Source organism: Haliotis asinina, chromosome 6 (assembly GCF_037392515.1).
Source record: "Haliotis asinina isolate JCU_RB_2024 chromosome 6, JCU_Hal_asi_v2, whole genome shotgun sequence".
NCBI classification, from domain to species: Eukaryota; Metazoa; Mollusca; class Gastropoda; order Lepetellida; family Haliotidae; genus Haliotis; species Haliotis asinina.
Window position 1 is genome coordinate 56255025 of NC_090285.1, and position 27089 is coordinate 56282113.

The 27089-nt window shown below is 41.9% G+C and overlaps 3 protein-coding genes across 7 annotated transcripts in view; 1 reads left to right on the forward strand and 2 right to left on the reverse strand.

The window, feature by feature from the left end:
• Nucleotides 1-846: 846 nt before the first annotated feature.
• LOC137287069 (uncharacterized) lies at nt 847-7524 on the reverse strand. The gene is made up of 3 exons (XM_067819187.1): nt 6476-7524; nt 2579-2972; nt 847-1700 (listed from the first exon to the last, which is right to left on the reverse strand). The coding sequence occupies exons 1-3, from the start codon at nt 7522-7524 to the stop codon at nt 1611-1613; spliced, it is 1533 nt and encodes a 510-aa protein (XP_067675288.1). The 3' UTR covers nt 847-1610.
• Nucleotides 7525-12597: 5073 nt separating this feature from the next.
• LOC137287963 (uncharacterized) lies at nt 12598-21829 on the forward strand. The gene is made up of 4 exons (XM_067820329.1): nt 12598-12642; nt 17608-18290; nt 20320-20535; nt 21277-21829. The coding sequence occupies exons 2-4, from the start codon at nt 17608-17610 to the stop codon at nt 21827-21829; spliced, it is 1452 nt and encodes a 483-aa protein (XP_067676430.1). The 5' UTR covers nt 12598-12642.
• Nucleotides 21830-24572: 2743 nt separating this feature from the next.
• LOC137286570 (carnitine O-palmitoyltransferase 1, liver isoform-like) overlaps nt 24573-27089 on the reverse strand; it is a 33933-nt gene continuing 31416 nt past the window's right edge. For all 5 annotated transcript variants that reach the window (XM_067818506.1, XM_067818507.1, XM_067818508.1 and 2 more), the window contains exons 18-21: nt 26894-27082; nt 26697-26774; nt 26398-26490; nt 24573-26262 (exon numbers count right to left, since the gene is read on the reverse strand). In XM_067818506.1, the coding sequence (XP_067674607.1) occupies nt 26188-26262; nt 26398-26490; nt 26697-26774; nt 26894-27082 (435 nt within the window). In that variant the 3' untranslated portion in view covers nt 24573-26187. The remainder of the gene's footprint in view (nt 26263-26397; nt 26491-26696; nt 26775-26893; nt 27083-27089) is intronic.

Below are 27089 nucleotides of genomic sequence, written 5' to 3' on the forward strand. Positions count from 1 at the left end.
CTTGAGGATGCACTGCTATTTATATATTGACAATGTCAGGTAGATCACACTGACATGCATCTCACTGAATTTTACCTAGGGAATATAATCCCTCGGCTGTGTCGGGTAGTTCTCAGAGGACGACAATGTGACAGTGAAGTGTAGGGTGCATTTCCTGTTTCTAAGGTTACCTGTAATGGATGTGTTTGGGGTCATACATACACGCAGTACTTCTGTTTTTATCAGACTGAGTTTCTGATACGGTAACTGCACCAGTTACTTTCAGTGTTTAACTTAATGATCATCAACATGCATGACAGTCGTCAGTATTGCGACATATTGGGTGTAAACCCTAGACTGCCGGTGTAGTAGCCTGTATGTATTTAAAGCGCCAGTTCGTCGTGCTGACAACTCGGGTTCGATTCCCCACAAGGGTACGATATGTGAAGCCATATTCTGGCGTCCGAGCCATGAAACTTCTTGAATATTGCCCAAGGTAGCATGACCATACTCACTCACTTTTAACTCCAGTCTTTCAACGTTACAGGTTGAAGTTCTGGTCTCATGCTCATGTGCTTACTGTCCTAAGAAAAAGCCTAATTCTCCAAACTTACAAAAGTCCATATTTTCCATTAAAAGGTGCTGGCCCAGTCGGCTCATCTATAAACAAGGTTGTAGCAACATTCACTTGTCTATGTAGAGTTGCTAAATGGACTGGATGGTCTGGCAGGGCATTGTATCGGACAGTGCTCATTTTATCAAGCACTGGTTCTTTGGACCCATTTCAGATTATAGCCTACGTAATGTCACTGGAACATTTACCAGAGCGTCGTGAAACACACAATGGTCTAACTGCAAGAACGCGTCAGCCAAGAAAGGAATTTATTATCTTAATAAGAACAAAGGTGGTCATGGCTGTATGTGACATCAATTAGGAGACGCTGGGAATGTCGGCTAACAGTCCATGCAGTGACCACAGACCCTCGTTTTAAATCTGTTAACCTCACGAGTGTCAGAAAACCCGTTTCTCTTTACACCAGAAGAGACACGCCGTGTAGTAATCCCGCAAAACACAGAAACGTTATGTTATTACCTGTATTGCACGGTATTATTAGTTCATCGATCTAAACCATGGTATCTCCCATACCTTTATCACTATTGAATAACATCCACCAAAAGCAGTCGACGGGCCACTTTGAAACCACCCAGACACAAATGGCCAACATGTGATCCGTACACAAGGGCGTGTCAATTTTAAGATGCGATTTACTTTAGAAACAAGGACGAGATGCTAGCAGGACTAAAAAGTGTCCGACTTCGTGTACATATAAGAAGGGGAGCGCACTTGTGATACTCGTGATGGTGTTTGTATGTGGAAACCTTCAGCAATTAACGTGCCTGGCGAGTAACTGTCCCGGCTTCCCGCAGTTCGAGATCTACAGCCCCGGTGCTCCCTAAATGTGATGCAAGGCTCCATTGAAAACCCTCAGTCGCCACATACTCTCCTTGATCCGCCAAACAAATGCATGAAGTCAAACGTTTAGGCAAACACTATTCACTAACACTTTATATACACTTGAAGCTAACGTTCTGGCAGGACAAGGCGGTCATGTGACTTGACTTCCGATGTGTTATTTCTTCAAGTTGACCATTTTCATGTAGTCGTTCATCCGGGTAAACTGTCGATATTCGCAGTTAACGACGTCGTCGTACCGTCGAAGCTGCAACAGAATGATGAAGGTCCGTATTGTGTTGGGGCAAGATCAAATATTGTGCACGATTCTTCATGCGTACAGCATTCAATTACGCAACCGCTACTACCTTTCAAACATGACATGATTCCTTTTTAGTGACCCGTCCCGAACTTGTGACATAAACCCACCCCAACACATACCCAACCTTGGTAATAGCCAATATATATTTAAAACAGCATAACTCCAACCAATTAACACGATCCACCCATACAGATTTCAAATTTCAAAATATTAAACGCCGCATGACCCACGTCAAAGCCCATCAAATAATTCAGTGCTTAGTCTGTAAGCGACCCACAATTGAATATTCAAATGCCTCGGGTGGCTTGCGTTATGTGGGTTCGAGAATCTTTATTCGTGACTTGATATGGTTTTAGTTTTAATAACATTCAAGAAGCTGACCCAAAATATCCACATCCCAGCCACCCGAATAATATTGACAACATGGTTCCTGCCTAATCACAGAATCGGATGTTACAGGATCACACCGTTCTACGCTAGAAGCAAAACCGTGGAAATCCGCGACAGGCCTTCAGCAATCCGTTCTTGTCGAAAGTGAAAACCCGGGGCCTATATTTTCGAAGCTTCCTTAGCGCTAAGATAGTCGTAAGTTAATGTTAATGTATGGCACTTACGACTATCTTAACACTAAGAAAGCTTCGAAAATCTAGACCCGGGGCTAGAAATGATCGTCAGTAACCCATACTTGTCGTTAGAGACAAGTAATTCGATGGGGTGGTCAGGCCAGCGGACTTGGGTACCAAATAGTATAGTATACCAGTTGATTAAATAGATAATTCGTTCGTCATCAGTGGCAGCACCACCAGCCTGCTCAGTTCACCTACCTGTACCGCTTCAGTCTTGAACTTGAGGTCCATGCCTGCCACCCTGTTCCTGAACCACTCGGAGGTGAAAGTGATGACCCACCGATCCTCGATAGGGTCACCCCCTTTGGGTCGTTTGATGAAGATGGCTCTGGGGATAAACTGTAAGGACTTGACCTTCACCTCTGGGTGCTGTGACAGTATGTCCTTCTTGAAGGCGGCCCACACATCATGGTGGGACAGCGTGGATCCGACGATGCTGAAGCAAACCGCGTTGGGGTTCGGCTCTGGGGGTTTGCTTTGGAGTGGGGGGACGCGAGCCTTGCGCGCCTTTCGGAGCATTGGATCTTTCTTCATATCCATTAGCGAGGGGAGACCACTCAGATCAACAGGAGGTGCCTGAGGAGCTTCTTCCCTGAAAAATATATACAAATAAGAGCAAAGTCCTGTATTTCTTAGGGCGGAGGGATAGCCTAGTGGTTAAATCGTCCGCTCGTCACACCAACGACCCGGGTTCGATTCCCCAGATAGGTACAATGTGTGAAGGCCATTCCTTGTTGCTGTAATGATTCACTCACTACCTTCACTGGTATGATATAACCGAGGTAGTATACTTTTTTTCTTTCTGGAACGTAATATAAATCGTTAACCGTGGTTTAATAATGATGTCGTGTCAAGCTAACTAAACGTGTTTTCCTAGCAAGACTTTTGTGCTTCTGTTCTGCATTCCGGTCTCTAACATTTTTCTCAAATCTCTCACGGCACACGTTGACCCTCTTATTTTCGGCTTGTCATTCGTGGAGCAGAGTTGCCTTCAGCATGAAATGGGTTTATTCATTCAAGTCAAAGGCCACAGGCCCATTGGACATGCATTAATCGCTTATAGACATTTTGTTATTCATAAATATATACGATAAATACATTGCACAAGGTACTACAGTAATACACATTGCATGCTAATAGCATCATTGTTGTAACGATGGGTACAGTTTAAATGCTAGAAATACATACTTACTTAAATTAGCAATGCTGGAGGACATGTAGAATTGATAAGATTAATAACAAATCCTGGAACAAAGGGCAGGGTGAACAAATAATTTTCGTAGATTTGGAAACGCTTTTGCATACAAGTATGAAATGGAATTCGTTTTCAACTACATCTATTCCGTAGCGGCAGTGTGTACATTATTAGCTGTCTTCAACTATTCCGATTCTCCGGCCAAGTTCAATTCTTAAGCTGTGGCATCCGCATCTAAATCTTGATAGAACTTTACGGTATACACTTATGTTGATAAGGGTTAGATGTTGTTCGACATTCAAAATCGATTTGTAGGTAGCATATGAAGATAGTTAAAAGACGTTTTTATGTCTGCTCGTCATTGCTGAATATCCCCGTCAACGATGCGTTGTTTTATTTCTGATATAAAGAGTGTTTTATTGCGGGAGTCCTTCATGATCCATGCGTACCAAATCCATACTGAAATAAAATCCGTTTAACGTTTAATCCCATGATGTACGATTTACACGGTCCAATCCATATAGCATCATACAGGTCTGCTTCGGAAGTCGATGATTTTCCATTGAAACAAGTTTGGTCTAGTATGTGAGTAAGTTCATTACATATGCGCCGAAAACATTATTTCTTCCACAGTCACCAAGAACGAAAGCATTGCATGCATTTTTAGGTACAAATATAATTTTCTTGAGATGTTTTAGCTGAACGTTTTCTATGAGCTGAGCATATTGAAAGCCCCAGATATCGGCTCCGTATGTCAAGATTGGTAAAACCATTCAGGATATGTTTCCAGCTACATTGATCGGCAGTCCACCACACATGTAATATAGTTAATTAGTAAATTAATTATAGTAAATTACCTGTCACACTTTCTCGACTTTCTTAGATAAACTCGTTGTTCCTCGAGTCCATACTGCTTTTTGTGTAAAGATCAGTCCGAGATTTGTATAGTTTGGCACGACCTTAATGTGCGATCCTTTATAAAACCACCTTTCGTAGTTGCGCAAATATCCACTGTTTCGAAAAACTACAACCTGCGATTTATTTGTTTAGAGCGGGACCCCATTAGTCAGGGAAGGTAGAAATGTTTTTGCAGTCTCCCTGCTGTATCTGTTGAGTTAGCCACGTCTTCCGCATATAAGAGAGAACACACATTTGGAGTGTCTTATATGAATATAAATACCTTCACACTCTGATGTCGTCATTTCAGTTATACGTTCATTAATGCATAACGTAAAAAGTAGCGGGCGTAACATACACCCCTGTCGTGGTCCCTGAAAACACTGGAAGAATTCTGTTAGACCACTGGAAACTCTGACACATGGCTTTAGTTTGGAACATATATTTCGCAGGACTGTCAGAATATTGCCATGCACAGTTGTCTCTCATAGTTGAAAACGCAAATATGACCATAGGTGTCAATCTCAGCACAATACAAAGTCATCACTTACTGGGCTTTCCTCTAGTATCACGTTGACAGGCTGTGAAAAAAACTGAAATATTGCTCAAGGCGGCGTTAAAACTAAGGCCACATCAGCATAAACATCAAATGATGTTATGGAACGTGGAGAGTCCTTTGATGGGTGATCATTTTCACTGGCCACGGAAAGAGTTTCCAGGGACGGTCCTGTCACATTGATCCACATATATGGTGTCTCGGTGGGCATCTGAATTCGAACTATGTCTGTTCAGCCAAGTGGATGGAATTTGGGTAGAATGAGATCACAGTATGACTTAACGTTCCACCCACCCACCCACTCACTCACTCACTTTCTTGGCATCCTTTTCAGTGAAAAAAGGCTTAGGGAGCTCCTGAAATTGACATGGTCTTACACAGTAATATTTTATTTTGTTCAGTCTGTTCAGTCTTATTTGAATCTTACATATTTGATCCTGGTCATGTCATGATTTAAAATACATTGATGTGTCGTTAATTTTCTAAAATAATACATACGAGATACACATGTACCTGTATCGATTGGTACTTTAATCCCGTCTCGTTTCGTAAACCTATACATTCATTATATTTTTCAACAAAATTGCCAGTGATTAAGCATCACGATGCAGGTATGGTACCAACAGATACCTATCATAACCTTCCTGCGGAATACATCACACATACAATAACCCCTGACCTTTCACCGACAGCCTTAGCTCTTCTTCACGGTTACATTTATTGTTAGAGTTCGATCCCTGGGTATCTCTGTACCTGTGCTGAATTTCAAAACTGTGCCCGAGGCTGAGGCACCCAGGGATCGAACTCAGACCAACTCAGTGTCAAGACGGGTGACATATATTTGTGGAAGTAAATGTATGTGAAACATCCCAACGACGTAGAGCCAAGGACGCCTTGTACACCTAGGGCGTCCGCGGGAAGACATCGTTATATGTGTCCAAGTCTCTCGTTGCCCCTCTTTTTGTCACTTACCAGTCTGTCGATCTACCGAAAGTCAATGAAGTTAAATCTTAGAAGGATTATCCGCTTAGTTATATCCGGACACAACATGGATGCCATTGGTAGACACGTGGCTTTTGGCATTGGTTCAAAAAAAGTTGGGCAAAACTAAACTGTTTGTTAACTATGAATTGTTCATGCCTTTTACAGGGGTGGTGGAGTAGCGTTGTGGTTAAGCGTTCGTTCGTCATGTCATGATTCCCCACATGGATACAATGTGTGAAGCCCATTTCTGGTGTCTTCCGCCTTGATACTGCTGGAATATTGCTAAAAGCGGCGTATAACCCAACTCATCACTCACTCACTCACTGATACCTTAACTCCACAGAACTTATTCTAGTCTCACATAAACACATGCATACAGTGTAATATCTCAATAAGTAAAGATCTTAATGCACTAAATCACATATCGGACCATAACATTTATAAATGCGCACTGAAAACTTACTTCTTTCTCTTTGGTTTGATTGGTCGTCGCCAACCCAGTTCGTATAAACGCGCGCGCAGCTCATCCGTGCATGCCACCGGAAGGAAGAGTCTGGGGCCTTTCATTGGCAAAGTGTGTGGTTGTACTTGTCCCTCTGGGTCAGCCGTGCCATCCCCGGTACCAGTCACGCCGTGCACTGAGTCGGACGCCAGCCTCACAAGATCTGTTGCCGCAGTCGCTGACGCAACGTCAGTATCAACAATATGAAGTAGCGGTTGTGAATATGGAAGGCCCGATTGGAATCTATCCTGGGGGTCACACACCTTTACGTTACTGTCAAATCTCACCATCGGCCGCTGGAACATTGCCACGGCACGTGCGTCGTCGAGGACGTTGTTGTTAACTCGCCTTACCAAGGAAAAACCTGCATTGTTTACCTGAACGACGTCATCTGAGACAACGCCAACTGTTTTGTCAACGTTCCAGTCACCCTTCCTGTTCCGCAAATCTGACTCCGGAAGTCTGTGTGAATCCCGGTCCTGCGCAGTATGATTAGCATTGCAAATGTTGCGCGGAGAGAGCGTGCCCTCAACTGAGTCCATACACTGTTTCTGGAAAGTTGTCATCTCACGATGTCGATCCAACCTCCTGCTCCGGGAAACGACTGTCGAAATTCGGGTGGAGATAGGATACCCACGTTGACCCCACAATGCAGATCCCGTGCGTTTTGGTGTGTCTGGGTCGGGTGCAGGCAAACCTGGGTCGCCAGCTGAATGGCAAACAGTCGCACGTGCATTGTGGGACGTGTGGGTGCTTCTCTGCCTCTCCCCGTGAGTCGTGGCTGGGCGCTCTGAAGTCCGGGCGAGGGTGGGTGTGAGATGTGTAGAGGCCCGGGGCTGGGTGGACGTGACGTCAGAGTTGTTAGTCGCGATGGAGGGGTCTGCGGTGACCTCGGGTGTGGTCGTTTCATCACTGTCCCCTTCTGGTGTGTTGTCACTTAGGACGTATGGATTGTAGGACTTCTGGGAAACCAGGCTGCTGAGAATCAAACACTGACTAGCTGTCGGCATGTCGGACAGCAGTCTACATACATTTAGATCTGATATTCCAAGAATGGCGGTCGGATGTGCACATCAGGGGCATCGCTACCATACAACAGTAACTCAGATTTAGAACATGCCGTGATTCCGTAGTAACATCCCTCCCCAACGTTTAAGCATAAATGAATGACACTTACACATGGTGTCTAAATACCAACACCATTGCCTGACTGCAATTAATTATTGTTGTGGCCAGATTGGTTTAAGGGAAGTTAGAAGTGCCCAATGAATGATTCACCACGCCGCGTGTGGAAAATACATCTCTATTCGGCGGCGGGGATGGGCTGCGCATATTACTCCATCAATTATACATTAGATAATATAAGTACCTTACCTTAATGGCTAAATACGACAGGAAAACATGTAAAAAATGCCCTGTGGTCCGTCTCCCCCAAACAAGCAATATGGCGATGTCTGATCCCGTGACGACTGCATCCTGATTGGTTGACTCATTAATAGGACCAGGTAATTGGCTGTTGCATTTGTGCATGTGACGTGTTCAGCGCAACGTCGGTTGCGTGACGTTGGGTTCTTGACGTGAATTATTCATTTCACGTTGGCACCCTGTATTGATTTCAGCGGCGTGAAACGTGTCTGCTCCGGCCGTGTGCAGGGCAGGGGAGGGTCCAACTGTCCGGGGTATTGCGTAATTACATGTGTTGGAAACACACGCGCGCTGATCAGACAGTTGAAGAAGAGTGTTTCCATGTCTCTGTATCTGACTTTTTCATAGTTTTTGTCATATGCTGAGTACGCTCACCCACTGTTCGCAGGAAACAAAAGAGGGAACTTGACAAGTCTCACATGTGAGAGTCTGGTTTCAGCTGTAACAAACTATTGGTCTTTGTAACCATATACAGTGATTGTCATACAAACAAGACTAGTGTTTTACATACGAGACACCACAGGCCACGGTATCCTTGCATCACTAATGACATTAGTAATAAGTTTTTTTTAAAAAATGAAACACTTTCGACCATTCAAATATGAGTCGTTTGGGGGTATTTTTTCTTCTTGCTTGAAACGCAGTAAGTCGTCATAACCAGTTTTCCATGCCAGACACAAGAGCTTCAATTTAACCAGTCTTACATAACAAGACTCTATTGATGGTTGTTGCATCTTAGGCACTACTAACCATTGTGATGTGCCTTTAAATACTGGACATAAAATAGTTAAATTTTGAAATTATGAATAATGATGGTATTTATTGACATACTGATAAGATATCAGTCATAAAATATCAATATCCCTAAGTTATTTTGTCCAGTATATATGGACTGTTATGATCGCCGTAACCTTTCTTAAACATGAGAGAAGACCGTAGCTGTACGCCATTTCAACGTACAAGACATCACTACACATGGGCGGATCCAAGAATTTTGAAAGGTAGGGATGGCGGTGTGTCGGGGTGTCAAGGGGTATGTTTAGTCATTTTCAAAAGGCGTGGGGGCGTTCAAACCCCCTGAAAACAACAACAACCCCCCACCTCCCACCCCTTGATCCGCCAATAAGTACACAAGGCGTATTTAAACCTATGATCTTCCGACAAGTGGTTGTCCAAAAGCGGTAGACCGCAGCGTGGTTCCCGGAGTCTGTTGCGCCTACGCTAGGGCTCTGACACAGGAACCACGCGACGCTAGACCATCGTATGAGAATGTTTCTCCAAACATTAAGCTGACGAAAAAGAATGAAAAAAAACAGTATTAAGCTGGCAAGTTATGATATAACAAGACGGGTTAAGTCGGGTTAACCAAACTCAGTGTAACAAATCACAAACACGGATTGTTATGGGTTGCTAGTTATCAACAGGATGATTCTTGTTACGACAGCGTGGTCGTTATCTGACAGCCACGTGACTTTTGGCGGCCACAAACTGTGCGTGTCTGACAGTCGCGTGTGTTGGAATCATTATCTGTAATGGAGTTAATGAGATAAATGAATTAGCCTCCCTTACGAAAAAACATCAACAATGGTTTGCATTGCTTTTCTGGAGACCGCGTCCGATTGGCGAACCGATCGCACAAAGTACTGATGATGGCCGGTATAACTCAACGTCAGAATCAGGACGTTTACAACACAGCGTCAGAATGACGATGTATATAACTCAACGTTGGAATCAGGACGTTTATAACACTACGTCAGACGTTGATTCAACATGGGAATCAGGACGTTTATAACACAGGGTCAGACTGGCGATGTATATAACTCAACGTCAGTATCGGGACAGTTATAACACTAAGTCGGAAAGGCGATGTATATAACTCAACGTCAGTATCGGGACAGTTATAACACTAAGTCGGAATGGCGATGTTATAACACACCGTGAATTGGTTATCTTATGACACATTAGAATCGGGACGTTATAGCGACGTGTTGTCTCACATATAATGATTATGACGTTTATAACACAACGTCAGAATATAGTGTATTTAATCACGCGTCATTATGTGAACGTTAACAACACAACGTCAAAACATTGTTTGGTCGGAATTGCCGAAGTTAGTGGGGGGAAATACAGCCCGCGGCGTCATTCTATGTAATAAACAAGACATTGATCTCCATAAATTCGTATGCTTTAAAATCAAGTCTGTCATCCCATATCAGAATGAGGAAGTGTATAACGTGAGAATGGTGTCGTTTATTACATATCAGGATTAGGGCGTTTATAACCGAGATCAAAATACAGTGTGATAGCATACATGTTTAACGACAGATTGCTGTCTTATCGAGTTCGAGTGAGTGAGTGAGTTTAGTTTTACGTCGCCTTTAGCAATATTCCAGCAATATCTCGGCGAGGGACACCAGAAAATGGGCTTCACACTTGGTATCCATGTCGGGAGTCAAACCCGGGTCTCCGGCGTGACGAGCGAACGCTTAACCACTAGGCTACCCCGCCGCCCCCTTATCGAGTTCGACTTACAGTGAGTAACTTAAAATGCCTTGTTTCACGATGGCCAGTGCATTTGGTATAAAGCATGCAGAGAGTGAGTGTATATTATATTGTACAGAATAGAATATGTCAAATACAGTGACATAGCATACAGTGATTGGAGAATGCATTACTAATAATAGAAATATAGAATAATAGAAAATAATCATAACAGAACGATTGTGGTGACGTGAAATCTTGTTTAGAACATTTCAAACCTATTTACAGTCATGTGAATATACCAATAAATACCCAGGACATCATTTTGTTTCCTTTCATAGTGATATGAACTCGTGAAGGCCCGGAGTGAAACAGGCCTTCAGCAACCCATGCTTGCCACAAAAGCCGACAATGCTTGTCGTAAGAGGCGACTAACGGGATCGGGTGGTCAGGCTTGCTGACTAGGTTGCCACATGACATAGGTTCCCGGTTCAATGAGCTGGAATATTTCTGAGTGCGGCGTGAAACTAAACTCACTCACTCATAGTGATATGTGATATGTCCTGGTCGGATGTCTCGAACTTCGGATAACACGATATTTTTTTAACCCATGAATATCGAGACAACGGTGCTCGACTGTACACGTTTGTGTTTGTTTAGTACCCGTGAGGATCCGGGTCATAGTAATGTTTCCTCAACCCATACTAAGAGACGACTATGGATGGGGTGGCTCGCTTAGTTGTGTGGATCAATACTCATGAAGTCAATCACCAATTAGTGATCAATTAACATTGCTTATTTTCAAACAACCGCCATATATCTGGACCATTGATCAGGATGGTGTTTAACAACAAACAGACAAACATCAATTTGTCAAGAAGTCAACCTTAATCCAGTGACTCGCCTACATGTGTGTTGAGGAGGTCTTACAGCGTAGCATCCGCCCCTATGTCACTGGACCATTGCTGAGCACGGCGATAAACAACAAACAAGCAACGAGCAACAGGTCAAACCTAAGCCGTACATGTGTGTTGAAGAGTTCGCCAGAATCACTTCAAAACGTTTGTCTTATTTTCTATACGTAATATCTATAATACATGACACAGAAACTGATTAACGTTGCATGTTTACAGAAGACCATAGGTACCAGGCCACCCATTCAATGTCAAAATCATGTAGATGTGTACATGTGCAAACGTTGGGTGTGTTGTTTTAAGTCGCACTCACCAATATCCCATCTATATAGCGGCGGTCTGTAAAAAATCGAATCTGGACCAAGCAATCCAGTGATCAACAACATGAACATCGATCTCCGCAGATGAGATTCGGTGACATGTGTCCGCCACGTTGGCGAGCATTACCACCCGATGCTGGCAGTCATCTCTTACGACAAGCATGGGTTACTGAAGATCAATTCTAACCCGGATCTTCGAGTGGTTTCTACCCCACGCACACACGCATTTGTGTTTACAAAGGACGCCCAGCCTGTATACTGGTGACAATAATTTTGGATGTACCTACATACTCTAATTAAGTGTCTATCCATGCTTATATTGCACATGTATTTGCATAGACTGCACCATCTCCCTGCACTAACAAACACAACTGCAACAAGACGTTTGTTAACACAGACATTGCCAACGTCTACACAGCCACACCAACAGCGTCGACGATGCACGAAGGCCTTGGAGTAGGAGAAGAATGTAGGCGTGAACGATACAAAAAGTCAGAAAAGCACACCGAGTTTCCATATTCTTTAAACTATTGGCTCTGGTGTTATCCCTGCAGTTAATTGAATCCTCGCCTTCCACCAGTAATATGTTTATATAAATTTTCCAATGGCGTTAAGAGTAGGGGTACACAAATCCCAAATATTCTGTCTATATGACTAGACACAGTACATAAAGCCAAACAACACCTCTCAATACACGCAGCTAGGGAATAAAAACGCCATCAAAGAGGAACACAAGACACGACAAGCCCAGCACGCGTCGTGTGTGGAGTGAGTCAACAATATATTCTTTTCATGATCAGAATCGCCTGCTGAGGCTTGCTGGTGCCTACCGCATGACATAACTACATGGACGTCTGCAACTACTGCAAGCACCAACGACATTCGAAACAGTGTTGGCATTCTACGGTTCTATTGGCGTTAAACGTGGAAGAAGCGTCACTTTTCCTTGGATGTACCTATTCCTGGCTGTATCACTTTACCAAAGGTAAATTGGTGAAACAATACAGTATGAGTCTGTCTGCGTAAAGTTTATTTGGATGCGTTGGCAATATATTCTGTCCTATAAACTGCCATCCTTATGGAATGATTGGCGGTGTGATAGTGTCCAAACTTTAACCTTTCCAAATCTAACTACAGGATGCGATGTGGCCTGCAGTTGGCCTATATGTTACCAAATTCTTTAATATGTCTGATATGGTCGTCATGGATTCTCGCCTTTTCATCATCTATTTGTCCTACAGATGTGAGAACATTGTGCCACTTTTGGTTCTTGCTTTTCTTTTCTGAATTGGGTTCTATATGAATGAATGACTATATTGTGGTAGAGGGGTCACAGGCCCATTAAACTTTGCTTTGTACAACAGGATACAGATATTGATGGAGCGCCGCACCGTCGGCAGGTGATTTAATAATAATCCATCCTGGCCAAATTAGTGACAGAAACAATCTACGTTTCTTCATTGCAAGAAATATAATCTTCCCTGGGTATTACATGGTACGTGCATTGTCTGATATTAAAAGTATATAAGCCTATGTTCAGGTGGTTTTACGTTTTGTAAGTTCGACTCTACCTATTTCCCGGTTTTACTTTTTGTCAGTAATACCTCTTCCAAGGTTTTACTTTTACATATATTTTGACTTTATATCAACATCAACGTCAACACTTTACGTGGATGTTTTCGCCAGCAGGAATCGAAGTGCATATGTATGGATAAAAAACGGACACTCGACCTTACAGCTACCGAGGCGATAAGAATGCAAATGTTAAATTATCTACTTCTAGTTAGGCCCACTCTCAGTACATTGATTTTACTAGCGCTTCAGTTACTGTTATAGCGCTCCATTACATGGCCATCTAAATATCCTTAATCACTGACGGTTTATATGTATAATAGAGCAGTCCTAGTCGGTTATATATGGTTGGGAAAGTAACCCTCTTGGTCTTACTTCTCCTCACCCTCCGGTCTCAGGTCTTACTGTTTCCCAACCATTACCTCAAAGTTCCTCTCCCTTTAACCCCAGTTTCCGTCCCATTCTCATCACTAAAACAGCGATTAGAACATCTTAGAAACCAAAGTGCAGCGCGATAGATTTCCACTGATATAGTAGACAGACAGACAGACAGATAGACAGACTGCCTGAACGACTGAATACAGGACGTGATGCTGTTAACCCATTGATTGGTCCACGTCGACTCCAATCCATATTCATAGAGGAGACTTTTAACTCGAAAAGCCCAACAATCAATACCCTTGTTCGCTATCCACTCATACTGATAAACATGATGTTGTGTAACATTATTATCGTGACAGAGTTATCTAATCTAACCCCTAAGCTCTAAGGAGTTGATCTGCTGAGATGTAGTGTGTGTTTACAATTATTTGAAAAGCTTCACTATCTGGCGCCGGATCGAATCCCCAGATTCCACTGCCATATGTAAGCCCAGGTACGATTTTCACATCAAAAGTATTAAATAAACCATTAAAATAATGGTAGTTTATCAAACTGTGAGGTCTTAGACTTCAAACACTACAAGACTTTGAAACGTTATTGAGCGTGTATGTTTTGAAGCAGTAACGCAAATATCCCCAGAAGTACATATTCTCGACCAGAGCAATAAATGGTCTTTCACTGAGATTGTGGCTTGTATAGTGTATACACGGTGGAGGGGTCAGTAGAAACGGTCAGGTTGTGTTGTAGGTGGAGCTGTTGGACAAAGACAGCACACGTAACCCCTGTCCGATCGGTTTGTACAATCAGATAATCAGGCGTCACGGGTTGCCCACAGCAAACAAGTCCTCGCTGATGACAGGGTTCAGCAAAAAGTGGGAATCAATAACACAGATGAATACATTATCCCTTCTCTGCTTAATGTGGTGTTAATGTCTGACCTTCATTATAAAACGATCACGCCTTGAGTCGCCTCCCAGTGAGAGGCCTATAAATGGGTTATGTAGGACTTCTATGGAAGCCATGGTGACTGCTAGTTACTGCTCTCGAACTCTATACCTGGAGGACCGTCCCCACAAACTTTACTGCAGTTAGAGTGCTGGCAATGTACACAAGTTGTCCTAACTTTTAACATCGGACTCACTTCACGTGAGAGGGACAAGAAGGTGAGAGTGTGGTTTGGATATAAGGCTGATATAAATGTTACCTGCCGTTTAATGACAGGTTATCAAATGGAGTGTAGGTGTATGTGTTGTGCCGTTTGTTTGATGTTTGATTTCATCCGAACTTGTACACAAGAGCAATCAAGGCAGGTATGTCAAGAACTGTGGTGTCGACCGTTAAGATCTAACTACAGTATGAGATTTGGGAGAAAAATTGGCCTCTACGTCACCTGCTGCTTAATTACAGGTGGGCAGATCTGGCCAGGTGTCAGGTGTGTTGACCTTTGTTTACTGTTTGAACGGAGAAACATTTATGTCTCCAAACGATATAGTATGGCTGTGACAGTACTCATGCATGTACTGCGACAGAGAAATGTAAGGTATAGAAGTGTGACAATTAAGCAGCTGAGTTTAATCATGGCCGGTTGAAAAAATCGTATTTCCACAGACCGTTCGAGATTGATGATTATAGAACGAGACTGGACGAGACTGATAATAGACAGGAGATTCTTGAGCCTTCAAATTGTGGACATGGCTACCTTTTGGAAAATGTTTGTTATAAAAAGACATAATATTACTTGGTATGAAACGACCATAAACATAATTATTCAGAGCCAGTGTTGTATATCGTATTGTTTACATTAACAATTAAAACTCTAAATTGTTGCCTGTGTTGCTATGGATGATCTAAATTTCAGCACAGAAAACCACGACTGAAACTTACAATTGCAACTGTGAAATGAGACGAGTTACAGTTGGGCTACAATCGGTTTTGAGCAAGATTCACGATCACGATTGTAATTTCAATGCCTACAATTGACTGTAGCTTCGATCTTTTTTTGCAAGTGGTTCCTAGTGTTAAACAGATGGTTTGCCTGGTGCAAATACCAGACAGTGGTACACATAAAACCAGTGTTGTTGCCATGTTCCTAATTGTATGTAAAGTACGGCTCTTTTCACGCCATGTTGTAGTGTGTTAGTGTCTACCTTTAAAATAGATATGAAATCATTCAAATATTGTCAAAGGTCAAACTGTCTTCAGGGTTGTTTGGTGTGTCATAAACTGATTTCTAATCATTGACCATGTTGGGTAAATATGGAAAGGATTCCTTTGGGTGCTCGGGGTTAATGATTTGAAACTGGTGTTCAGCAATCTATATAGGCATTAAGGCATGACTAAATTGATCGGTGTCGATCACTGAGTTGTTTGGACAAGACTCTGTTACAGAGACTGACGTCTCATAACTGGTGAGTGAGTAAGTTTTACGCCGTATTCCACAATCCCAGTTGTATGGCGGTGATCTGTAAGTGCAGGCATTAAAATCTACAGGCCCTGAGTAAGTGAGTGAGTGAGTGGGCTTAGTTTTACGTCACTCTCAACAATAGGGCTCTAGGGCAGCGGTCTGTAAATAATCGAGTCTGGACCAGACAATCCAGTGATTAACAGCATGAGGAGCTATCTATGCAATTGGGGTACGATGACATGTGTCAAACAAGTCAGTGGCCAACCGATCCCGTTACTTGTCTCATACGACAAGCATGGGCTGCTGAATATGAATTCTAACCGGGACTTCACCCGTTCACATACTGGTATATTGCTGAGTGTGACGTTACGCAAGAAGCAACTGAAAAACACGTCTATTTGAAAGTTTTCCATGGCTAATCTAGGAAGTGTTTGTGTTTATAAGAACAAAAATAGACCTCAGTCACTAAGATTAATTACAATGTTGTTTAACAGTACTTATACAACACTTTCATTTATTACAAAGCTAACTTCAATATGTGTTTGCGTTAATGGATTCTATTTAATGTAAAGCGGTGTAATGGATGTTTGTTTACGATTGTACTCTCCATTCAAGCAAACACATTGAAGTAGATGTCTCAAAAAACATGTGACTGTGAACCATTCTTCCCCTGAATATACTAAGCGTATTGAGCCATTGTAAGCAATGATTAGACGGCTGGATGTTGGAAAATTTCCGAAAATGCTACGCAGTGTAAAATTGGATTTTTTCTTTGTTTACATTTCAAACAAGCGCTGTCTTTCATACCAATTACCTTTCGTTTCGTTTCACCTAGACAGTTGGTATTGGTGACAAAAGACCATTTGTAATTTGATTCTAAGATGTGTGGGGAATTCAATGGTGCATTTGTCGCAGCTGACTATGAAATACACGTGATGTTATAGGCGTCTCAATACCGGCCTTCCCGAAACGTGATTTTGTAAACACTATCCAATATGGCGGAAAGCGCACTTCGGCGTTCGTGTAAGTGATTTTTCGAAAACATCCCAACCGATTCTGGGTTCATCGGCGACGTTTCAGATTTATCATTACTGGCTATTTTTTAAATTCATCACTGCCAGTAATTATCCGATTTTCACATTTTAAAACATACTGCAAATAACGCTGTGAATCTCGATTTTGTACCGTTTGAAAAATGGCGACATTTACGATGTAACCAATTTTGAAAGGCAATTTTAAGCACTTTAGCTTGGTCTGAGATAATAGTGGATGGTATCAAGAAACAGGGAATTTTCCGCAGAATTCAAAACTGTGAAGTATTTATATATGCGTGGTATATTTAGAATTTTATTGGACTTCAAAGTGAGGGATGTAGAGGAAGGACATATATGTCCCTGTGGCATCCAGGGGGTTAAGAATGCTCCACATCATTTAGTATTCGTCACTTAAATATGACGTCACAATAGTCACGTCTCTATGACGTCACACCATTATGGATGTAAGATACAGCAGAGGGGATCACACGAGTCACGAGTAGTCTGATATGAGCATGTTGTTGTCGTCTTAGGCATGTAGTCTACGTGTTTGTTACAGATGCCGACGTCCAGCCAAGCCCTCATCCTCATCAAGACGGACAGTGGGCGGCTGTCGAGCTTCTACAAGACCCGAATCATGCCAGATGTGACCCTTCCACTGTCCAGGGTCAATCTGACCGGAGACCCTGCTGCACGAGTACCGTATACCAGCAGACAAAAGGGAATGGTTCACAGTCACAGTGAGCCATTCACGCCAAGTAAACCCCTGGAGGGTCTAACAGTTAACGGTTTCCGTGGGGTCCTGTCCTTTGACCCCACTCTGAAAGCATTCAGGTGGCAGTTGCTTCCCGATCCCACGGATCGCAAGGTGATTGTTCCTGGGCCATGCGGTAACCAAACGTCTCCGTACCTTGAAGACAGTCATGTGAGGGAGGAGGTTGTGCTCACCAACCTGGACGAGCCCCCATCACCAACACCTCCCTCCCCCGGGGGCTCTATCGACAACTCCTACCGCCGGCTTCTCAATCTCGGTTTCCCGACATCGTCATTTCGGGGTCTTAACCCATTTCCGAGTCCAGAGCCTTGGGACAGCGGGATGTCCGGACTCGACTTCAGAAGAGTCGCCTCTCACAGACCGATGACAGGCCGGAGGCGCTCCCCAGATCATCTTGCCGACAGACACATGTCAGCTCCAAGCATGGACGTTCAGTCTCGCCTGTCACGTGATGATCGTGATTCAAGGTAGGTACATACGATTCTATAAACGCCCCATGCAGCAAATATACGTCACGAAGATAATCGAATTACGGCCTGACAATCCAGTGATTATGAACGTGACCATCCATCAGCAATAGTAGACCATCTGCATATCGACTACAGTTACCGTTAACATGAATTATCAAAGGCCGGTTCTAAACAGTAATCCGCACATCTAGTTTAATATCCTGGGAACCATTGACTTGACATCAAGTTATCCGTATTTCGAGACAGGCGGAGTCTGTCACCTTAGAATAACGATTCAGTCAGAAGAATAAAATTTCATCGTTGCATGGCTGTTACTATGGGTTCTGACGACGGTTTCGTTCTTGTTGACATATGACAATTTGTAAAACCTCTGACAACGTTTCAGTGAACTTTCAGCAAAACCGTGAGTAGCAAGAGACGAACACGTGACGCAAAGGTGTCAAACATCCAGCACCATACATTCCCCACGGTGACTGATCCAACTAACATTGTCCGACACTGAAACAACTGCACACGTCTTGTCCTTAGACCCAATAACCCTCGCTGGGAGCACCTTCAGAAACAGCACCACAATTTTCGTGAGGACGTTAGGCTAACCTAACCCTAATCACCTACAATTACGTAAAAGAGTATTGTGGCGTTTTTAAAGTTTGTGGGGCTGTATTCTAGAGGTAGGCCTCTGGCTGACATGTTTACAGATTGCGTGCTGGTTGTTGCTGTGTTGTTTGTTTACTGCCACATCCAGCAATATTCCATCTTACTAAACAATCATGACATATGATATCAATCTACACAAGTGACATACACTAACATTCTGGGTAACATACATACATACACACACACACACACACACACACACACACACACACACACACACACACACACACACACACACACACACACACATACAGATCGTGTGTGTGTGTGTGTGTACACGATGTCCGCTGTGCAATAGACATTGTCCCTACAAGGATGGAGCGCATTCTGTGTCCACAGTTGTGTGATATATATAATACTTGCTTCCATATATAATACTTACAGCAAGCCCATTACCTCCATGTTTAATACTTATAGAATGTGTATTGCCGCCAGATATAATACTATAGACACCTGGACTGCATGTGTGCATAACATACTGGACAAAAATAGTTAGGGATATGTGGAAACTTTGAAATTATGCATGATGATATATCCATTCACTGACACGCTGATAAATTATCAGGTATAGAAATACTAATATCCCTAACATATTTTGACCAGTATACTAACGACGCATGTACTACCTTCGTGAATAACATGACTACTGCTTCCATTCATGACTAATGGCATGTGTGCTCCCTCCACGAAGAACACTATCGTCAACGTATCAGTATAACTCTCCTAGGGACGGTGGGGTTAAAGTGTTCGCTCGTCACGCCGAAGACCCGGGTTCGATGTCCCACATGGGTACAATGTGTGAAGCCCATTTTCTGGTGTCCCCCGCCGTAATATTACTGGAATATTGCTAAAAAGCGGCATAAAACTAAACTCACTCACTCACCCACGTATAACACTAACAACATCATGGGCACGTGCGTTGTTCCCTTAAACCCACAATGAGTAGTGTCATTGTGGACTTAGGCCATTGTGGTTTAAAGGCCGCACACACGTGTACTGCATTCACGTATAACTTTATAATGGCGTGTGTACTCGTCACTATTCAATAAGAACTTCATGCTCAGATCAAGTATCGTTGTTCGTCTAAACGCTTTTATTATTTTGATTTCTACAATAAAGTCTAACTTATCTGGAACTAAAATGAATGAACGTTCGTAATAGTAACGGATCACAATGCAACTGTAACAGGAGATAAAGACGTTCCAATGTTTTCCGGACAACAAATACTATCTATAGCTATCAAACGTATAAATGGGTAATGTCTGTAACGCTTTGTAATGCCACCTGTATTGACCTATATGTAAAGTCCAAAGTCAATTGATGCTCTCTCATAACATATCGCCCAGTAGTTTCTCACTCCCGTCTGTAGCACTCTCAATCTACTGACGGACGCAAGGACCACGAGACGAAAAGTAGCAATTCCATCTGTAGCTTCCAGGTACCAACTGTCATGGAAACCCGACTCAAGCACCACACCCGAGCATCCCTTTGCCTTGCTTCGTCGTCACCACGTGATCTTACCTCCGATTGAGGAAAGGAAGTGTAATTTGTCAGGGTCAAGGTCACGTCGGACCCGACTTGCAAGGTTGGCAGTGCTTAAGACGTATTACACTGCCAGTCCATGTAGAAGTATTGAATGCTGATGAATAACATTTGTCGCTATGACAACCTGGCGTATTTTATTTTTTCTCCTATATGAACTGGCCTGTATTGATTTTGTCATTCATCAGGTGTAACGTTAGTCCGTCATAACAACTTGGACAGAAGCCACGATCTGCGCCCATAAAAATGGACCACCTGTGGCAGAATCCGTCGAGTTCAGAGACCGTATTCAGGGTCGGTTAGGTGGTATGTGGGCAAAGTGATGTTGCATTCATGCTATGGGGCTCATTGTTATGAATCTCACGTACAGGAAGCTCTTGTATGGACTCTGTCAGTACTGCCGGCACGGTGGCCCTTCAAACATCAAATAGATTTGCATACATAAACAACATACAAAACTCATAAACTTCATTTATGGTACGTCTGGTTCCTAACAAGTATGTTTTCACACTGTCGGATGTCCTGGCGAGGTTTAGAGTGCTGTGAGCAGTATTTCATGTGATGTTTGAAATTACAAAGTGACGAAGGTCGAAGATGAAGCCTTTGCGCTAACAACACGAGGATATCTGGCCGTCAGCCCTATTCTCAATGCCTAAAAATGTCCAACAGAAACGTTCAACTATATCATACATCTGTAATTGTGGCGCCTAAGAACAGCGAACCACACGTGATTCCTTAATTATTTCAGGAAGTTAACGGTGAAACTATTAATCTTGTGTTACAGATCAGACAAAGACGTCACACCAGAACTTTCTCCAAGCAAGGAAAAGGCGTTCATTGACAGCGTCAAGAAGGCACAGAAACGGAAGAAATCAAAGTTGCCGTTCATTCGGATGCGGCGAGAGTTGCCACCACCCGCGCCAAATGCCTTGTGTTTCTGTCTGAAGAACAAACGTAGCTTCTCCCACGAAGAAATCAAGAAGATACTAGAGGATCAACTGGGTACCACCGTAACAACTCTGATGTTTGATCCACTCTACGTCCACCTGGGAGTGGAAAACACCGACGGTGCCTGTCTATGGGTCTTTACGCTCGCCGATGACTCACTCAGAATCCACTTACTGCATCAAGGTATAATATTCGAAGAAAAACGCGTGCGTGTGCGTCGCTATGACGACGTGTTGTTCGATGAACATGAAGCTTACCGCCTGTACCGAAGCGTGGAAGAGGAACATCAACGTCTGCAGCTGGGGTCATCACAACGGCGGTACTCACAGAAGTCGCTAGGGAATGTGCTCAAGATGCAAAAACATGTTGCATTCACGGGCTCTTTTTGAAAACCATTATCATTTAATGGGTTATCAATCACTTTATGTTTCAGGTTCTGTTGAAAATGTATAAATGTTGAATTTGTATCAAAATTTGTAAATAGTACCTTTCAAACCAAATTTCTATTATACTACATCATTATACTCCCTAATCATCAACCAATACAAGTATACTATTCGTACTTCATGTTTGTCTCTTTATGTAAGATCATGTCGGACATTAGGTTCTTACCTGCACATGGTATTGGTGGTCATGGGCTAAAGCTTGATATTTTCCTCCACATGTATCTTGATCCAATCCCACCTTGTGACTTTCACAAAGTTGGGTTTTCCTATTGTGTTCAGATGACAGTGTTTGATACAAGTATCTTACTCAAAAGAAGACAAGAACACACATAAAAGTAGTTAATGTGCCCATTGCATTAAATCATACTGATATGACGGAATTCAGGGTTTATCAACTTCTTTTGCATGAACCCCGTTTACCCGGACGTTTTGGTTTCACTCGAAAATCGTCCGGATGGCGAGACGTCCGGTTAACTGGATCAAACAACCAAAACGTGAAAATTAAGTGAAAGCAAAAAGTATTCACGTACGTACATCAATCAATCAACAGTCAGTAGTAATAACAGCGAATCATCATAACATATAAGTGTACCAATAATACATGGAAGGCGGAACGTAGGTTACCATTTGTCAAGTTGTCCCGGACGTAATCGTGTAGCGTGTGGAGGTTCAGATGGTAAGTTAGATGAAAAACACAAATCGATGACACAAAGTTTCTATTTTGCCAAATGCATGTTTGTTTTAACACAACCCAACCCACTGGTGCCAGTATGATTTTGCCACAACTTAGCACAACACTATTCATTTACTACTGACAAAATCTGAAACTTCATTGTCAAGAAACATCTTGACAAAACATTTTTGAAGTTGGCATTTATAAATTTCCATGTCTTCAATAATGATGATACATATCATGACTATGCTATATCCATATTTAAAAAAACCCAGGTGATCTTAGGGACTCCATTTCCTTGACACTCTTTCATAAGCGACCATGTGTCATGGTATCTTGAACTTCCATGTCTTCAATAATGATGATACATATCATGACTATGCTATATCCATATTTAAAAAAAACCCAGGTGATCTTAGGGACTCCATTTCCTTGACACTCTTTCATAAGCGACCATGTGTCATGGTATCTTGAACTTCCATGTCTTCAATAATGATGATACATATCATGACTATGCTATATCCATATTTAAAAAAAACCCAGGTGATCTTAGGGACTCCATTTCCTTGACACTCTTTCATAAGCGACCATGTGTCATGGTATCTTGAACTTCCATGTCTTCAATAATGATGATACATATCATGACTATGCTATATCCATATTTTAAAAAACCCAGGTGATCTTAGGGACTCCATTTTCTTGACACTCTTTCATAAGCGACCATGTGTCATGGTATCTTGAACTTCCATGTCTTCAATAATGATGATACATATCATGACTATGCTATATCCATATTTTAAAAAACCCAGGTGATCTTAGGGACTCCATTTCCTTGACACTCTTTCATAAGCGACCATGTGTCATGGTATCTTGAACTTCCATGTCTTCAATAATGATGATACATATCATGACTATGCTATATCCATATTTAAAAAAACCCAGGTGATCTTAGGGACTCCATTTCCTTGACACTCTTTCATAAGCGACCATGTGTCATGGTATCTTGAACTTCCATGTCTTCAATAATGATGATACATATCATGACTATGCTATATCCATATTTAAAAAAAACCCAGGTGATCTTAGGGACTCCATTTCCTTGACACTCTTTCATAAGCGACCATGTGTCATGGTATCTTGAACTTCCATGTCTTCAATAATGATGATACATATCATGACTATGCTATATCCATATTTTAAAAAACCCAGGTGATCTTAGGGACTCCATTTCCTTGACACTCTTTCATAAGCGACCATGTGTCATGGTATCTTGAACTTCCATGTCTTCAATAATGCAGACACACATCATGACTGTGTTAATACCCAAACTAAAACATTGGCTGAACTGGGGGACCATGTATTTGACGCCCATTAACAAGTGCCTATGTGTCATGTTAGCTTGAACCAGATAGTTAGTTTGTGTGTCATGCCAGGACCCCTGGGTTATATGCACTGGACCTGTGATACACGGTAACTGTGTTGCTTACCTAACAGAAATAGTCAAATCAATAGATGCATGGCGATACAGTCCAGCTAGCTGTTCTGAACAATATTTCAGTTATTTCACATAGTGTCAGTTTAATGTCAGGAGGAACGCCTCTCTTTGGTCAAAATCAAAAGTATACATAAAGCTCAAATTTGGACAATCTTGAAGGCCATACTCAATGAAAAAGATGAATAAGATATACAAACCTGCACAACAAATTGTTGTGTTTTTGACAGCTACACCACTGAGCAGATGGACACCATTGTCTTGCATATTTCAACACTGAACCAGATGAGTGAGCGAGTTTTGGTTTACACTGCTTTGAGCAAATATTCCAGCAATATCACAGGTGGAGACTGCAGAAATGGGTTTCACACACAAAGCCAGTGTTCATAATCAAACCAGGTCTACAGCCTGATGAGCTGTTTTAATCACTAGGTTACCTTGCGGACAAGATGAAGTTGACAGATGGAGATGTCACAGCTGGAGAGCATTTACTCCATACCATATAAACACAACACAAATGCTATAGTACACCTTTTTATTTTCACAAAACTAGAACCATCTGTTGTTGTTTTTTTTGTCAATAAATTAACTAAAATCACCCTGCCTCAAGCAGAAGAATAAAATTTGTACCAATGTGAAAACAGTGCACATAAACAGAAACATACATTCTGAACATACAGATGACAATGATGATGCATTTTTGATGATGATGTGTGCGCCAGTTATCAGAGCTACAACAGCTGTTGTTACTAAAACTGTTCTTATTCCCATGGTAACAAGGTCACAGTTCTGTAGTATCTGGATTGAAGATTCTGTCTCATATTTTTTATCTTTTAAAAATTCCTAAAAGGGTTAAAACATGAACATTTTAGTTGTAATTGTTTTGTAAATAAAATGAAATATTTTTGTCAAAATTGATTTTAGAATATCCAGTATGAATAAACTTGACATTTCCTTAAAATTATGTACATTTCCAGTTTTACCTGGACAATAATCTCTAAAAATCCTGATACCATTGATATTATATCTGTATTTCATCTACCCTCTCTTGGTACAGGAAATATGATAAACATGAGATCTGTTGAGACACAGTAGACAGTAAACATGTGACACCTAGCCAACAGGGACATCATACCTATTCCCTTACTGATTATGCTAACCCAATAACCAAAATGAAGGAAGAGAGAAACCCAGACTTAAGTGATACACATTATGCTTTAAATTATGAGTGAACACTCTCACTACATCGCACACCAATATGTACAATTAAAACAGTTCTTTTAATAAATATACAAATGATCTATGTTAAATTTTATGTGTTTGCATAAAGAATAAAAGTACAATTTTAAATGTAATTCAGTGAAGTAAAAACCTGACTTTCAAGATGATATCTGTATGAAAATGGCAATTCAAATGATACACAATAAAACGGCCATTAAAGTATTTCTTTTGTTAAACATGTCATAATAAAGGAAAGACTCTCATGCCAGCATTGAAGATAAAACTAAAAACACAGCATGCTAAAGCTGTGATAAAATGTGCCAGGTTTCATTAAAGCCATACATATCTCATATCTTGGTACAAATAGCTGAATATTCCATGGCACATTGCTTTCAGCATTCTAAGATAAATAAATTCCAATCGTGATGGATACAGATATGTATGACAGAAAAGTAGCACCAGTTTGGTGCTGGTAAGTTAGTAAGAGTTAGCTCCCCTGATAGAGCAGCACTCCATCTGAGAACCAGTCGACTTAGTGTTAATTTAAGCATGGCACATATCTCTAGGCAGGCATTGCTGAAGATGCAGGATATTCTGCTAAATTGTCATCTCTCAAATAAATTAAAATTGTACAGGATGCATTGAGTAAAAAGATTGCATTTGATGTGCACGTTCATAATATCCACCAAACCATGTGGTTTGTACGACAGCAATGATAAATGTAAAAAACAGGTAACACATAAAATATAACACCTGTACATCTTCACTGCATCACAGTCAAACATGGCTCTTCAGATCTATATCACCTACACACACTCGGACTCCACCTGTATATCAGGACATTTCAAGTGGATCATGTGGTTGGCTGGTGTGTCTAGGTATCTGCTGGATGTCTATCTACCTGCTTTACTCATGTCAATCCTCTTTCGTGAACAGCTCTCGCATGTCATTAAGGGAGCGCCTCAATTCAATGCCAAACTTCGGAGAATTCTGTAAATATGAAAAGAAATTACTTACTTATCTAAACTACCCACTCCACAACTGTCAGAGATAAATCACTTTTGGTGATTATACGCAGGAAGATCTGAATAAAAATATGATACAGATTCTCAGTCTAATACTTACGGTAAGTGGACAGGACTTCTTGGACGATATATGGAAGAAGATGGTGTCCTCCCCAGCTACAACATAGGACACTCCATACCCATCATCAGCAACCTGTAACACGAAACACATGTAATAAATACATCTAAAATATGTACAACCTTTTCCATTTTCACACATCTGTTCTTGTAATATGCATGGAGGAGAGAAAACAAATATTTTCACATATCACAGAAAATTATTTTTTGCCTTCCCTTTAATGTAAACAGCATTAGAACTAGTCTATAAGGAGTTTTAAAAGTGAAAGTAAGTTCACATACCGGCCCAAAGCCACCTCCTGCACAGATTCTGTCTGGGAATTTCTTCAGGTCCAGCTTGTCTGTCTGCTGGTGAGGAGTCTGCAAACAAGACTCACATTTCAATCTCTACATGCACATGCTCCCATAATGTCCTTAGGTTTATGATGACAACATAAATTAGGCATACCCCTGACCAACCTGCACATCCACATGCTTACCTGACTTGTTGACAGCCTCCAGGGCTCACTGAGAACTTCAGCCAAGAATGGAGAGTCAACACCAAGGTATTTAGAGACGACATACAGACAGAAGAGATGCCTGTCAATACCAAGTCCAGTCATGCACTCTCTATACGCATGCTGATGGACCTCTGCGGCCCCCTTCAGCAGTTTGATACGTCCAGCATTCTGGAAC

Excerpts from the sequence above, each read along its gene's own strand:
- LOC137287069 (XM_067819187.1), bottom strand. The coding sequence starts at position 7,524 with ATGCCGACAGCTAGTCAGTGTTTGATTCTCAGCAGCCTGGTTTCCCAG. Across the intron at positions 2,973-6,475 it reads ATCAAACCAAAGAGAAAGAA|GGAAGAAGCTCCTCAGGCAC; the intron begins GTAAGTTTTCAG and ends TATATTTTTCAG. Across the intron at positions 1,701-2,578 it reads TCAAGACTGAAGCGGTACAG|CTTCGACGGTACGACGACGT; the intron begins GTAGGTGAACTG and ends ATTCTGTTGCAG.
- LOC137287963 (XM_067820329.1), top strand. The coding sequence starts at position 17,608 with ATGCCGACGTCCAGCCAAGCCCTCATCCTCATCAAGACGGACAGTGGG. Across the intron at positions 18,291-20,319 it reads CGTGATGATCGTGATTCAAG|CACTCTCAATCTACTGACGG; the intron begins GTAGGTACATAC and ends TCCCGTCTGTAG. Across the intron at positions 20,536-21,276 it reads CGTCGGACCCGACTTGCAAG|ATCAGACAAAGACGTCACAC; the intron begins GTTGGCAGTGCT and ends CTTGTGTTACAG.